General features: G+C 44.7%; 1 protein-coding gene across 1 annotated transcript in view; it reads right to left on the bottom strand.

Moving 5' to 3' along the window:
* nmnat1 (nicotinamide nucleotide adenylyltransferase 1) overlaps window positions 1–9,862 on the bottom strand; it is a 39,283-nt gene extending 29,421 nt beyond the window's left edge. Inside the window, exons 1-3 of the mRNA XM_063032854.1 lie at window positions 9,755–9,862; window positions 4,942–5,069; window positions 3,104–3,287 (exon numbers count right to left, since the gene is read on the bottom strand). Of these exons, the coding sequence (XP_062888924.1) occupies window positions 3,104–3,287; window positions 4,942–5,069; window positions 9,755–9,843 (401 nt within the window). The 5' untranslated portion in view covers window positions 9,844–9,862. The remainder of the gene's footprint in view (window positions 1–3,103; window positions 3,288–4,941; window positions 5,070–9,754) is intronic.
* Window positions 9,863–12,228: the final 2,366 nt, after the last annotated feature.

Here is a 12,228-nt window from a genome sequence, read left to right as displayed (position 1 = left end):
ACTCCCATCAACCTGCAACTGGACCATAACCTTCCATACCCCTACCATCCACGTACCTGTCCAAACTTCTCTTAAACAATGAAATTGATATCCCATGCATGGCAGCCCGTTCTACACTCTTGCGACCCTCTGAGTGAAGAAGTTTCCCCCTCATGTTCTCCTTAAACTTTTCACCTTTCACCCTTAACCTATGATCTCTGGTTGTAGTCCCATCCATGCTCAGTGGAAAAAGCCTGCTTGCATTTACCCTATCTATACCGTTCATAATTTGGTGCACCCTTGGCAAAGCTGCTCTCAATCTTGTCACATGTACATGGAAGCATTCAGTGATATGCATACTAACCCTAACCGATGCATCTTAGGAATGTGGAGCACCCAGACGAAACCTATATGGTCACAGGGAGAACATAGAAACTTATTACAGTCTGTGATGGGAAGTGAACCCTGATTACTGGTGCTGTAAAGTGTAGCGCTAACCACGCCACCTCATTTCTCTATGGAAAGGTGAGAGGCTCAAGAGAGTTTTTCAAAACTCGTTAGATTCTGGACTAGTTCCTGAGGATTGGAGGGTGGCTAATGTAACCCCACTTTTTAAAAAAGGAGGGAGAGAGAAACCAGGGAATTATAGGCCGGTTAGCCTAACGTCGGTGGTGGGGAAACTGCTGGAGTCAGTTATCAAGGATGTGATAACAGCACATTTGGAAAGCGGTGAAATGATCGGACAAAGTCAGCATGGATTTGTGAAAGGAAAATCATGTCTGACGAATCTCATAGAATTTTTTGAGGATGTAACTAGTAGAGTGGATAGGGGAGAACCAGTGGATGTGGTATATTTGGATTTTCAAAAGGCTTTTGACAAGGTCCCACACAGGAGATTAGTGTGCAAACTTAAAGCACACGGTATTGGGGGTAAGGTATTGGTGTGGGTGGAGAATTGGTTAGCAGACAGGAAGCAAAGAGTGGGAATAAACGGGACCTTTTCAGAATGGCAGGAGGTGACTAGTGGGGTACCGCAAGGCTCAGTGCTGGGACCCCAGTTGTTTACAATATATATTAATGACTTGGATGAGGGAATTAAATGCAGCATCTCCAAGTTTGCGGATGACACGAAGCTGGGTGGCAGAGTTAGCAGTGAGGAGGATGCTAAGAGGATGCAGGGTGACTTGGATAGGTTGGGTGAGTGGGCAAACTCATGGCAGATGCAATTTAATGTGGATAAATGTGAAGTTATCCACTTTGGTGGCAAAAATAGGAAAACAGATTATTATCTGAATGGTGGCCGATTAGGAAAAGGGGAGGTGCAACGAGACCTGGGTGTCATTATACACCAGTCATTGAAAGTGGGCATGCAGGTACAGCAGGCGGTGAAAAAGGCGAACGGTATGCTGGCATTTATAGCGAGAGGATTCGAGTACAGGAGCAGGGAGGTACTACTGCAGTTGTACAAGGCCTTGGTGAGACCACACCTGGAGTATTGTGTGCAGTTTTGGTCCCCTAATCTGAGGAAAGACATCTTTGCCATAGAGGGAGTACAAAGAAGGTTCACCAGATTGATTCCTGGGATGGCAGGTCTTTCATATGAAGAAAGACTGGATGAACTGGGCTTGTACTCATTGGAATTTAGAAGATTGAGGGGGGATCTGATTGAAACGTATAAGATCCTAAAGGGATTGGATAGGCTAGATGCGGGAAGATTGTTCCCGATGTTGGGGAGGTCCAGAACGAGGGGTCACAGTTTGAGGATAGAGGGGAAGCCTTTTAGGACCGAGATTAGGAAAAACTTCTTCACACAGAGAGTGGTGAATCTGTGGAATTCTCTGCCACAGCAAACTGTTGAGGCCAGTTCATTGGCTATGTTTAAGAGGGAGTTAGATATGGCCCTTGTGGCTACAGGGGTCAGGGGGTATGGAGGGAAGGCTGGGTTCTGAGTTGGATGATCAGCCATGATCATAATAAATGGCGGTGCAGGCTCGAAGGGCCGAATGGCCTACTCCTGCACCTATTTTCTATGTTTCTATGTTTCTATGAACACGAGGGGAAACTTCTTCACTCAGAGGGTCGTGAGAGTGTGGAACGAGCTGCCAGCACAGGGGTGCACATGAGCTCGACTTCAACGTTTTAAGAGAAGTTTGGACAGGTAAGTGGGTAACCTGAGAGGAGTTTTGACCTGGAGGATTTGATTTAATTATTTAGAGATACCTCGCAGAACTGGCCCTTCCAGCCCAATGAGTCACACCGCCCGGCAACCCACCGATTTAACACTTGCCTAACCACAGGACACTTTACAAAAACCAATTAACCTGCTAGCTGGTGAGTCTCTGAACTATGGGAAGAATCCCACATGCTCCCAGGAAGGATGTAGAAACCCTCGGAACTGAACCCGGGCTGTAAGAACCTTGTGCTAACCGCTACGCTATTGTGGCACCCCCAAGCCAGAGGACAGTAAATCCATGGAATTCTTTGCCACAGACGCCCGCGGGGGCCAAATCATTGGGTATACATAAAGCAGAAGCTGATAGGTTCTTGATTTGTCAGGGAGTCAAAGGTTACGGGAGTACATTAAAATGGGGTTGAGAGGGATAGTAAATCAGCCATGATTGAACTCTGTGGGCACGTGGCCAAGTGGTTAAGGCATTGGACTAGCGACCTGAAGGTCGTGAGTTCGAGCCTCAGCCGAGGCAACGTGTTGTGTCTTTGAGCAAGGCACTAAATCACACAGTGCTCTGCGACGACACTAGTGCCAAGCTGTATGGGTCCTAATGCCCTTCCCCTGGATGACATTGGTGTCGTGGAGAGGGGAGACTTGCAACATGGGCAACTCCATACAACCTTGCCCAGGCCTGCACCCTGGAGAATGAAGACTTTCTGGGCACAGATCCATGGTCTCGCAAGACTAATGGATGCCTGTAATTTAATTTAATGATTGAACTCAGTGGGGTGAATGCTGCTATGTCCTATGGTTTTGTAAGTGTACCAGCACCAAAGATCAAGGCAAACGTGGGGAAAATGAGAAGGAAATGAAACTCGGATTCACAGAGGAGCACTGATCTAAGTAATTGGTTTTAACAAAAGGATAGACAGAATTATCCACAGGATCACTCACCTAAGTACTTTGACAGTCTCCAGCCATTCCCCTTGCTTGCTTTCCCAAGGATCTACGGTCACCCAGTCAGAGCACTGTACAGCCTTTTCTATCATCGCCACACGATGGCGTGCCTCTACAAGGCCCTTCTTTTTGTATGCATCACTCACAGGAGATATTATGCCCTTTATCACCATGTATTTCCCTGGAAAAGATACAAAAATAAGTGCCAAGATGTATTTTATTCACTCTATACTCCTGTGGAGTCAAAGCACTCAAGCAACATGATATTGAGGACGCAAACAACAGGAATTCTGCAGATGCTGGAAATTCAAGCAACACACATCAAAGTTGCTGGTGAACGCAGCAGGCCAGGCAGCATCTCTAGGAAGAGGGTACAGTCGACGTTTCAGGCCGAGACCCTTCGTCAGGCCTGAAACGTCGACTGTACCTCTTCCTAGAGATGCTGCCTGGCCTGCTGCGTTCACCAGCAACTTTGATGTGTGTTGCATGATATTGAGGACATTATTTTGACAAAGGTACAGTGTACAAAATTCTGGGGCAAGTGCAAGCAGGCTTTTTCCACTGAGGTTGGGCGAGTCCAGGGCTCTAGAGGTCGCAGGTTAACTGTGAAAGGTGAAATATATAAGGGGAACATGCGAGAGAACTTCTTCACTCAGAGGGTGACGATATTGTGGAACGAGCTGTCAGTGTAAGTGGTGGATATGAGTTTGATTTCAACATTAAAGAGAAATTTGGATAAGTAAATGGATGGGAGGGGTATGGAGGACAATGGTCCGGGTGCAAGTCGATGGAACTAGGCAGGTTAATAGTTTGGCATGGATTGGATGGGCCAAGGGACCTGCTTCGGTGCTGTACTTTTCTAGGACTCTATTACACAAAAACAATATCCAAACACTGCACACTGTAGAGTGTCACGTTACCGGGGAAATAATCTGCTGGGTGGGGGGGAGGAATTGTCGCAGTTTCAGGTCGAAACCCTGCACCAGGATTGAGAGTGAAGAGGGGAGATACGTAGTCACTTTAAACAGGAGAAGGCAGATGGTCAGAAAGGGGACAGGGGAGGTTGGCCTGCACAAACAAGCAGGTGGCTTTAATGACGTCTTCCTAATGGAGAATTACTGGCGTGTGGCCAAGTGGTTAAGGTGTTGGTCTAGAGATCTGAAGGTCGCTAGTTGGAGCCTCAGCTGAGGCAGCGTGTGTGTCCTTGAGCAAGGCACTTAACCACACATTGCTCTGCGATGACACCGGTGCCAAGCTGTATCGGCCCTAGTGCCCTTCCCTTGGACAACATCGGTGGTGTGGAGAGGGGAGACTTGCAGATTGGGCAACTGCCGGTCTTCCATACAACCTTGCCCAGGCCTGCGCCCTGGAAACCTTCCAAGGTGCAAATCCATGGTCTCGTGAGACTAACTGATGCCTATAATGGAGAATTGCAGTGTACAGAAACCGAATATCCATACTGAAGATGAGAGCCGGGGAATTGGAAGTTGTCAGAATAGGGGAGGGTGTTGAACCAATTTTGAGGACATGACTCAAAATAATATCCACAACGAACACTGCAGAGTGTATAGTCAGTGTCACATCTCTGAGGAAGTACGGCATGGATTGGAAAATCCTTTCACAGTGCGGGGTGACTAGGTATCAGAATGAGGTTTAATATCATTGGCATATATTGTGAAATTTGTTAACTTAGCAACAGCAGTACAATGCAATACATGATAAATATAGAAAAACTGAATCGTTTGAAAGTATACATGTATATAGCTAAGTGACAATAAACTTGACTTGTATAGGTTTTAGTGTTCCAGAGAGAGAGCAGAGCGAGGAAGTCAGACCTGTTTCATGCAGGTAATCGCGGGCTAATTCAAACATCCTCAGGTGCATGTTTGTGATGGGATTAAATGAACCACAAGCCAGCAACACCACCTCTTTACACCTGCTTGAGCTCTCCATAGTGGCGCTGCTGAGAAAAACAGACCGATATCAGAGAAATAAAACTCTAAAGAAAAATCATTTCACCAACCCCCCCCCCCCAAATTATTGGTGGAGTAAAAATCTGTATCAACATTCTAATCTTCCAAATCTGAAACAAAGATCCCTGGGAAGCATCTGTGTTGAGGATAGGGGGGAGGAAGGAGTGTTTGTAAATCCTGACTCTCTGAGGTCTGCTGGTTAGGAAGTCCGAACACCCAGCTAGTTGCACAGTATGGTTTAGACCAAGGAGTTGGAGTAGAAAACTGCACTGCAGTGGACAGGGAGGCTCTAGAACGGGTAGTCAAAACTGCCCATCGCATCTCTGGCACCAGCCTACCTGCTATCAAGGACACATACACGTAATGGTGCCAGAAAAGGGCCAGTAGCATCATGAAGGATCCCACCCATCCTGCTCATGGTCTGCTGTCCCACTTCCATTAGGGAGGAGGCTATATCGTATCCACGCCAGAACCACCAGACTCAAAAAAACAAGTTACTTTCCCTGAGTAGTAAGGCTGACCAACAACTCCACTCACTAACCCACCCCTCAACACCCCCAACCACCACTACTTTATCATTTCCAGTCAGAATCACCTTATGTACAGACACACTCCTGTGCCTACTGTCACTTTATGGGCATACAATCAATCTGTGCATATAAGCTATCTCATATATTTATATTTATTATGTTCTTTATGTTATTTAGCATAACATTATGTTATTTATCTGCATCGGACCCGGAGGAACAATTACTTTGCACTTATACACAGGAAATGACATTAAACAATCTTGAATCTGGATGCCCATCACTAACAATTCTCCAATCTTCGAGTCCCCAAATGACTGCCTTGGGCTTATTATTCAGCCAAGAAAAGCATAACAGACAAGCACAAGTCCCTCCTGAGCCCAATTTTAGGTTTACTTCTCAACCTCATTCTACTGCCTTCTCCCTGTAACCTTTGACGCCCATACTAATTAGAACCTATCAAACTCTGGAGTAAATATACCCAAACACGAGGAAATCTGCAGATGCTGGAAATTCAAGCAACACACACAAAATGCTGGTGGAACGCAGCAGGCCAGGCACCATCTATAGGAAGAAGTACAGTTGACATTTCGGGCCGAGACCCTTCGTCAGGACTAACTGAAAGAAGAGACAGTCAGAGATTTGAAAGTGGGAGTGGGAGGGAGAGATCCGAAATGATAGGAGAAGACAGGAGGGGGAGGGATGGAGCTAAGAGCTGGAAAGTTGATTGGCAAAAGGGAAACAAGGCTGGAGAAGGGAGAGGATCATGGGACGGAAGGCCTAGGGGGAAAGAAGGGGGGAGGGAAGCACCAGAGGATGGGCAAGGAGTTATAGTGAGAGGGACAGAGGGAGAAAAAAGAGAAAGAAAGGAAAAATAAATAAATAAATAAATAAATAGATAGATAGATAGATAGATAGATAAGGGATGGGGTAAGACGGGGAGGAGGGGCATTAACGGAAGTTAGAGAAATCAATGTTCATGCCGTCAGGTTGGAGGCTACCCAGACGGAATATAAGGTGTTGTTCCTCCAACCTGAGTGTGGCTTCATCTTTACAGTAGAGGAGGCCGTGGATAGACATGTCAGAATGGGAATGGGATGTGGAATTAAAATGAGTGGCCACTGGGACACCCTGCTTTCTCTGGACAGAGCGTAGGTGTTCAGCGAAACGGTCTCCCAATCTGCCCAATGACTTGGCCTCCAATGAATTCCACGGATTCACCGGCCTGTTAAAGAAGTTCCTCCTCATCTCTGTCTTTCTATTCTGAGGCAATGCCCTCTGTGCTCTAGGCTCCCCCACTATTTCCATTTATTTATTTATACAATGCCGAGTGGGTCCTTCCAGCCCTTCGAGCAGCACCACCCCAGCAACCCGTCACCCTCAATTAACCCTAACCTAACTCTGGGACAACTTACACTAACCAAATTAACCTATCAGGTACATCTTTGAACCGTGGGAGGAAACCGGAGCATTCGGGGAAAACCCATGCATTCCACGGGGAGGACGTAGAGACTCCTTAAAGAGAACACCAGGATTGAACTCCAAACTCCAACTTCCCAAGCTGTAGTAGCATCATAATAACCGCTACACTACCGCGGCGCCATAGGAAACACCCTCTCCATATCCACTCTATCTTAGCCTTTCAACATTTGATCGGTTTCAATGAGATCCCCCCCCCTTTCCAAATAAATAATTGCTGAAGCTACAATTTACCCCCCGCTATATCTATCAAGAGACATGTAGCTGTCGCGGCTGCACAATGCTACTTGGGGAAAAATTCTAAGGGAGGTTGATGATCAGCAAAGCCGTTCCCAATGTAGTTTACAGAGAACTACAGTTGGTCTTTACACTACAAAAAAACTGATAGATACTGTTGGCTAAAAATATGAATTCAGACAAGCTGATTTACAAGAATCAGTATTAATATCAACAGGGGCTTTGGATAATTTTCCTGCTTGAAATCCGGGTGGTGATAAATTGGACAAGTCTGGCTAACTGGGCTCGGGATGAAAATTTTAAAAAACTAAATTTGTTGGAAATCTGAAATGAAACTAGAATTGCTGGAAGAATTAAACAGTTCAGGTAGCATCTGTGGAAAGAAAATCAGTTTAAATTGGCATTTCATCATTTATCCCTCTGTTCCCTTTACTGTTCCCACCCCTCTCTGACACTGAAAACTACCTTGCTTTTCCTTCTTTCTCACCAAATGTTTCCAATATTTTCTTTGTTGCCCCAAATCCCACACTACCTTGAACCCAACACGATACTGTTTCTTGCACTTCCTTGAAGTTTCAATGTTCAAAAGTTCAAAGTAAATTTATTATCAAAGTACATATACAACCTTGAGATTCATTTTCTTGTGGACAAACTCAATAAATCCATAATAAAATAATGACCTTAATAGAATCAATGACAGACCGCACAAACTTGGATGTTCAACCAGTGTACAAAAGACAACAGACTGTGTAAATGCAAAAAAGAAAGAAATAATAAATACTGATAACATGAAATGGAAAGCCCTTGAATGTGAGTCCAAAGTCAAAAGACAAAGTACATTTATCATCAAAGTATACAACCGTGATTTGTCTTCCCACAGACAGCCACAAATCAAAGAGTCCATACGTTGTGGGAACATTTCAATGATGGGGCAAGTGAAGTTGAGTGAAGTTATCCTCTTTGGTTCAAGAGCCTGATGGCTGAGGGGCAATTTACTGGGTGCACTGGGAAATTTATTAAACCATTGTGTAACATCTAAAAATAAAAGCAAATTAAAGTATGATGAGGTATTAATAATATATGAATAGTCTGGAAAATCTGCCAGTTCAGCATCAGTGATGCCCTAATTGTATCTGATTAACATGGTTTACTGTAGATTAATGACTAGTTTAAATATTTTCCTTTTATAGAATTAGCACAGAGCAATACATTTGAGGTACTGAAGGATTTTAGTTATGAAAATGAATACCAGGGTTCATGCTGACATCTTTTAGAATGGAGATGAGGAGGAATTTCCTTCACTAGACTCCTGTCTTCTCCTATCATTTTGGATCTCCCCCTCCCCCTCTCAAATCTCTTACTAGCTCTTCTTTCAGTTAGTCCTGACGAAGGGTCTCGGCCTGAAACATCAACTGTACCTCTTCCTAGAGATGCTGCCTGGCCTGCTGTGTTCACCAGCATTTTTTTGTGTGTGTTGCTTGAATTTCCAGCATCTGCAGATTTCCTTGTGTCTGAGGAATTTGTTGCCACAGGAGGCTGTGGAGGCCAAGTCACTGGTTATAATTAAGCCAGAGGTTGTTAGATCCTTGATTAGCCAGGGCATGAAAGGATTGGGGGGGGGAATAGAGGAGATTGGGGCTGAGGGGGGGAAATGTATCAGCCATTATAGAATGACAGAGCAGGCATGATGGGCCAAATGGCCTAATTCTGCTCCTATACCTTATGGTGTTGTTTGTACTTTGATAATAAATATATTTTGAAGGTTGGAACTGAGGAGCTATTGGGAGAGAAGTCATACCACCTTTTTTTTGGTATCATCTGTAAATTGCTAATCACATTTCCTGCTTTTACATCAGACAATTAATATTCAAAGTTCAAAATAAATTTCAAAATTTGAAGTAATTTTTTTAATCAAAGTACATCTACCTCACCAAATACTACCCTGAGATTCATTTACTTCCAGTCATTCACAGTAGGACAAAGAAATACAATAGAATCAATGAGAAGCTACACACAAAGGCGGACAAATAATGTGCAAAAGACAAACTGTGCAAATACAAGAAAAACAAATAACAATATTCATAAATAACTAATACTGTGAACATGAGTTGTAGAGCCCGTGAAAGTGAGTCTGTAGGTTGTGGAATCAGTTCAGAGTTGAGGTGAGTGAAGTTATCCACACTGGTTCAAGAGCCTGATGATTGAAGGGTAATAACTGTTCCTGAACCTGGTGGTGTGGGACCTAAGGCTCTTGTACCTCCTACCCATTGGCAACTATTAATATATATAACATCATGGGTTTCAGCTCCTGTCGCTGTAGTATGACACATCAGTATAACATAAACAACCCTTAATCCTCTCTCTCTGCTGTTTCTCACGAAGCCATTTCAGATCCATTTTGCCAAATTGCCCTGGATCCCATGGACTCTTACCTTTGTGACCAGTCTCCCATGTGGGACCTTGTCAGAAGCCTTACTGAAGTCCATGTAGACTGCATCAATCGCACTACCCTCAGCGACATACTTAGTCACCTCCTCGAAAGATTCAATCAAATTAGTCAGGCAGGATCTCCCTAACGAAGCCAAGCGAGTTATCCTAGATTAACTCCTCCGCAAGCCTACCTTAAGGGACAGACCTCATTAGCAAGGGGAGTGACCTGCAGCAGGAGAACAAATAACCCACAGTACTTTGGTAGGCTAGGGGACCGAGATACATTAACAACGTTCCACCCAACATAGACAAAGGGCAATATAATGACTAAGTCCCACCATTGCCTGTGAGGAGATAATAGGACGTTCTCCCCACGACCGTGTGGATTTCTTCCAGGTGCTCCTGTCCCGAAGACGTAGGGTTAATTGGTTAATTGGTCTCCTGGGTGTACTTGGGAGGCTGCATCTCGAAATAATAATTAAAAGGAGCCCATAATTAGATATAAATAATGAAAAGCAGGGAGCAAGGGTTTGCACTGAGGAATTCTCAGTGGATTCCTTAAGGAAGAGGTCTAATGGAGGAGCAAGTATTATCCCAGGATAACCAGGAACAACTACAGGTCCAAAGGGTTCCTCAGAGAACGGTTTCTGTGGCCGTGGACATAGACCTGTCAATCCGTGTTGTTTCCTCTCACAGTCCAAAGATGCAATGGTTAGTACGCATAACAGTCATTGTAAATTGTCCTGTGATTAGGCCAGGGTTAAATTGGTTGGCACAGCTCGAAGGGATGGAAGGGCCTGTCCCAATAAATAAATAGAATTTTATTTGGTGTCCTATAGTGGGGGGGAGTGGGCACGGTGGCGTAGTGGCCAGCATAATGCTTTACAGCACCAGCGATGGAAGATCAGGGTCCAATTCCTGCCGCTGTAAGGAGTTTTTACGTTCTCCCCATGACTGACTAGGTTGCCTCTGGACGTTCTGGTTTCCTCCCACATTCCACAAGGCGCGTGGGTCAAGAGTTCGTGAGTTGTGGACATGCTCTGTCGGCACCAGAAGCACAACAACACTTGTGGGCTGCCTCCGGCACAATCCTCAGACTGTGTTGGCTCTTGGCACAAACAATGCACTTCGCAGTATGCTTTGATGCAGGTGGGACAAATAAAGCTAATCTGTAATCCTCTTTGTATTTTAGTGCAATTAATTTCATATACTCAGTGGCCAGTTTATTAGGTAGTCCTGCTTGTTAATGCGAACATCTAATCAGCCAATTATGCGGCAGCAACTCAATGCATAAAAGCATGCAGGCGTGGTCAAGAGGTTCAGATGTTGTTTGGACCAAACATCAGAATGGGGAAGAAATGCGAGCTAAGTGATTTTGATTGTGGAATGATTGTTGGTGCCAGATGGGGTGGCTTGAGGATCTCAGAAACAGCTGACCTCCTGGGATTTTCACACAACAGTCTCTAGAGTTTACAGAGAATAGTGTGAAAAGAAAGGAAACATCCAGTGAGGGGCAGTTCTGTGGATGAAAACACCTTGCTAATGAGAGAGGTCAGAGGAAAATGGCCAGAGACGTTCAAGCTGACAGGAAGATGACACTAAAATAGCCACATGTTACCACAGTGGTGTGCATAAGAGTGTCTGTGAATGCACAACACATTGAAGTAGATGGGCTACAGCAGCAGAAGACCGGTCCTGTAACTAATAAGGTGGCCACTGAGTGTATATTTGTCACCCCTTTTCCAACATTGTTTTAGTTCTGGTTTGGGGAGATTCAGGAGTGGAAGGGAGTTACATTTCTTACTGGTGTGACCACATTGCTAATATCTGCACACATGGTATTGGTCACTTTCGTACCAGTACACGATACCAGCTGCATCACCATATTGATAAAAGAGCATAAAAACTACACAAATAGGAAACATCCTTATTACCTGAGCATGGTGAGGGGTTAGCTATCAAAATTATAAAGTTTCAGAAAATTGCTAACAACGGAGAAAAAAAAATTAGAAACACAAGTGACTCTGCAGATGCTGGAAATCTCGAGCAACACAGACAAAAATGCTGGAGAAACTCAGCAGGTCAGGCAGAATCTATGAAGAGGAATAAACAATAGTTGTTTCAGGTTGAGACGTCATCAGAAATGGAAAGGAAGGGGGAAGAAGCCACAATAAGAAGGTAGGAGGAGGGGAAGGAGTGCAAGCTAGATGGCGATAGATGAAGCCAGATAAATGGGGAAGGGAGATGAAGTAAGAAGCAGGGATGTTTTTCCAGTAATTTCCCCCACCCTTCCCTCTTCTTCAATTCCCCACTCTGGGGCCCCTCATCTCTTCTCCTCACCTGCCTATCACCTCATTCTGGAGCCCCTCCTCCTCCTTCCCTTTCTCCAATGGTCCACGCTCCTCTCCTATCAGATTCCTTCTTCTTCAGCCCTTTACCTTTTTCCACCTATTACTTCCCAGCCTCTTACTTCATG

Source organism: Mobula hypostoma, chromosome 25, assembly GCF_963921235.1.
Source record: "Mobula hypostoma chromosome 25, sMobHyp1.1, whole genome shotgun sequence".
NCBI lineage: Eukaryota > Metazoa > Chordata > Chondrichthyes > Myliobatiformes > Myliobatidae > Mobula > Mobula hypostoma.
This window is presented reverse-complemented; position numbering and strand designations above follow the sequence as displayed.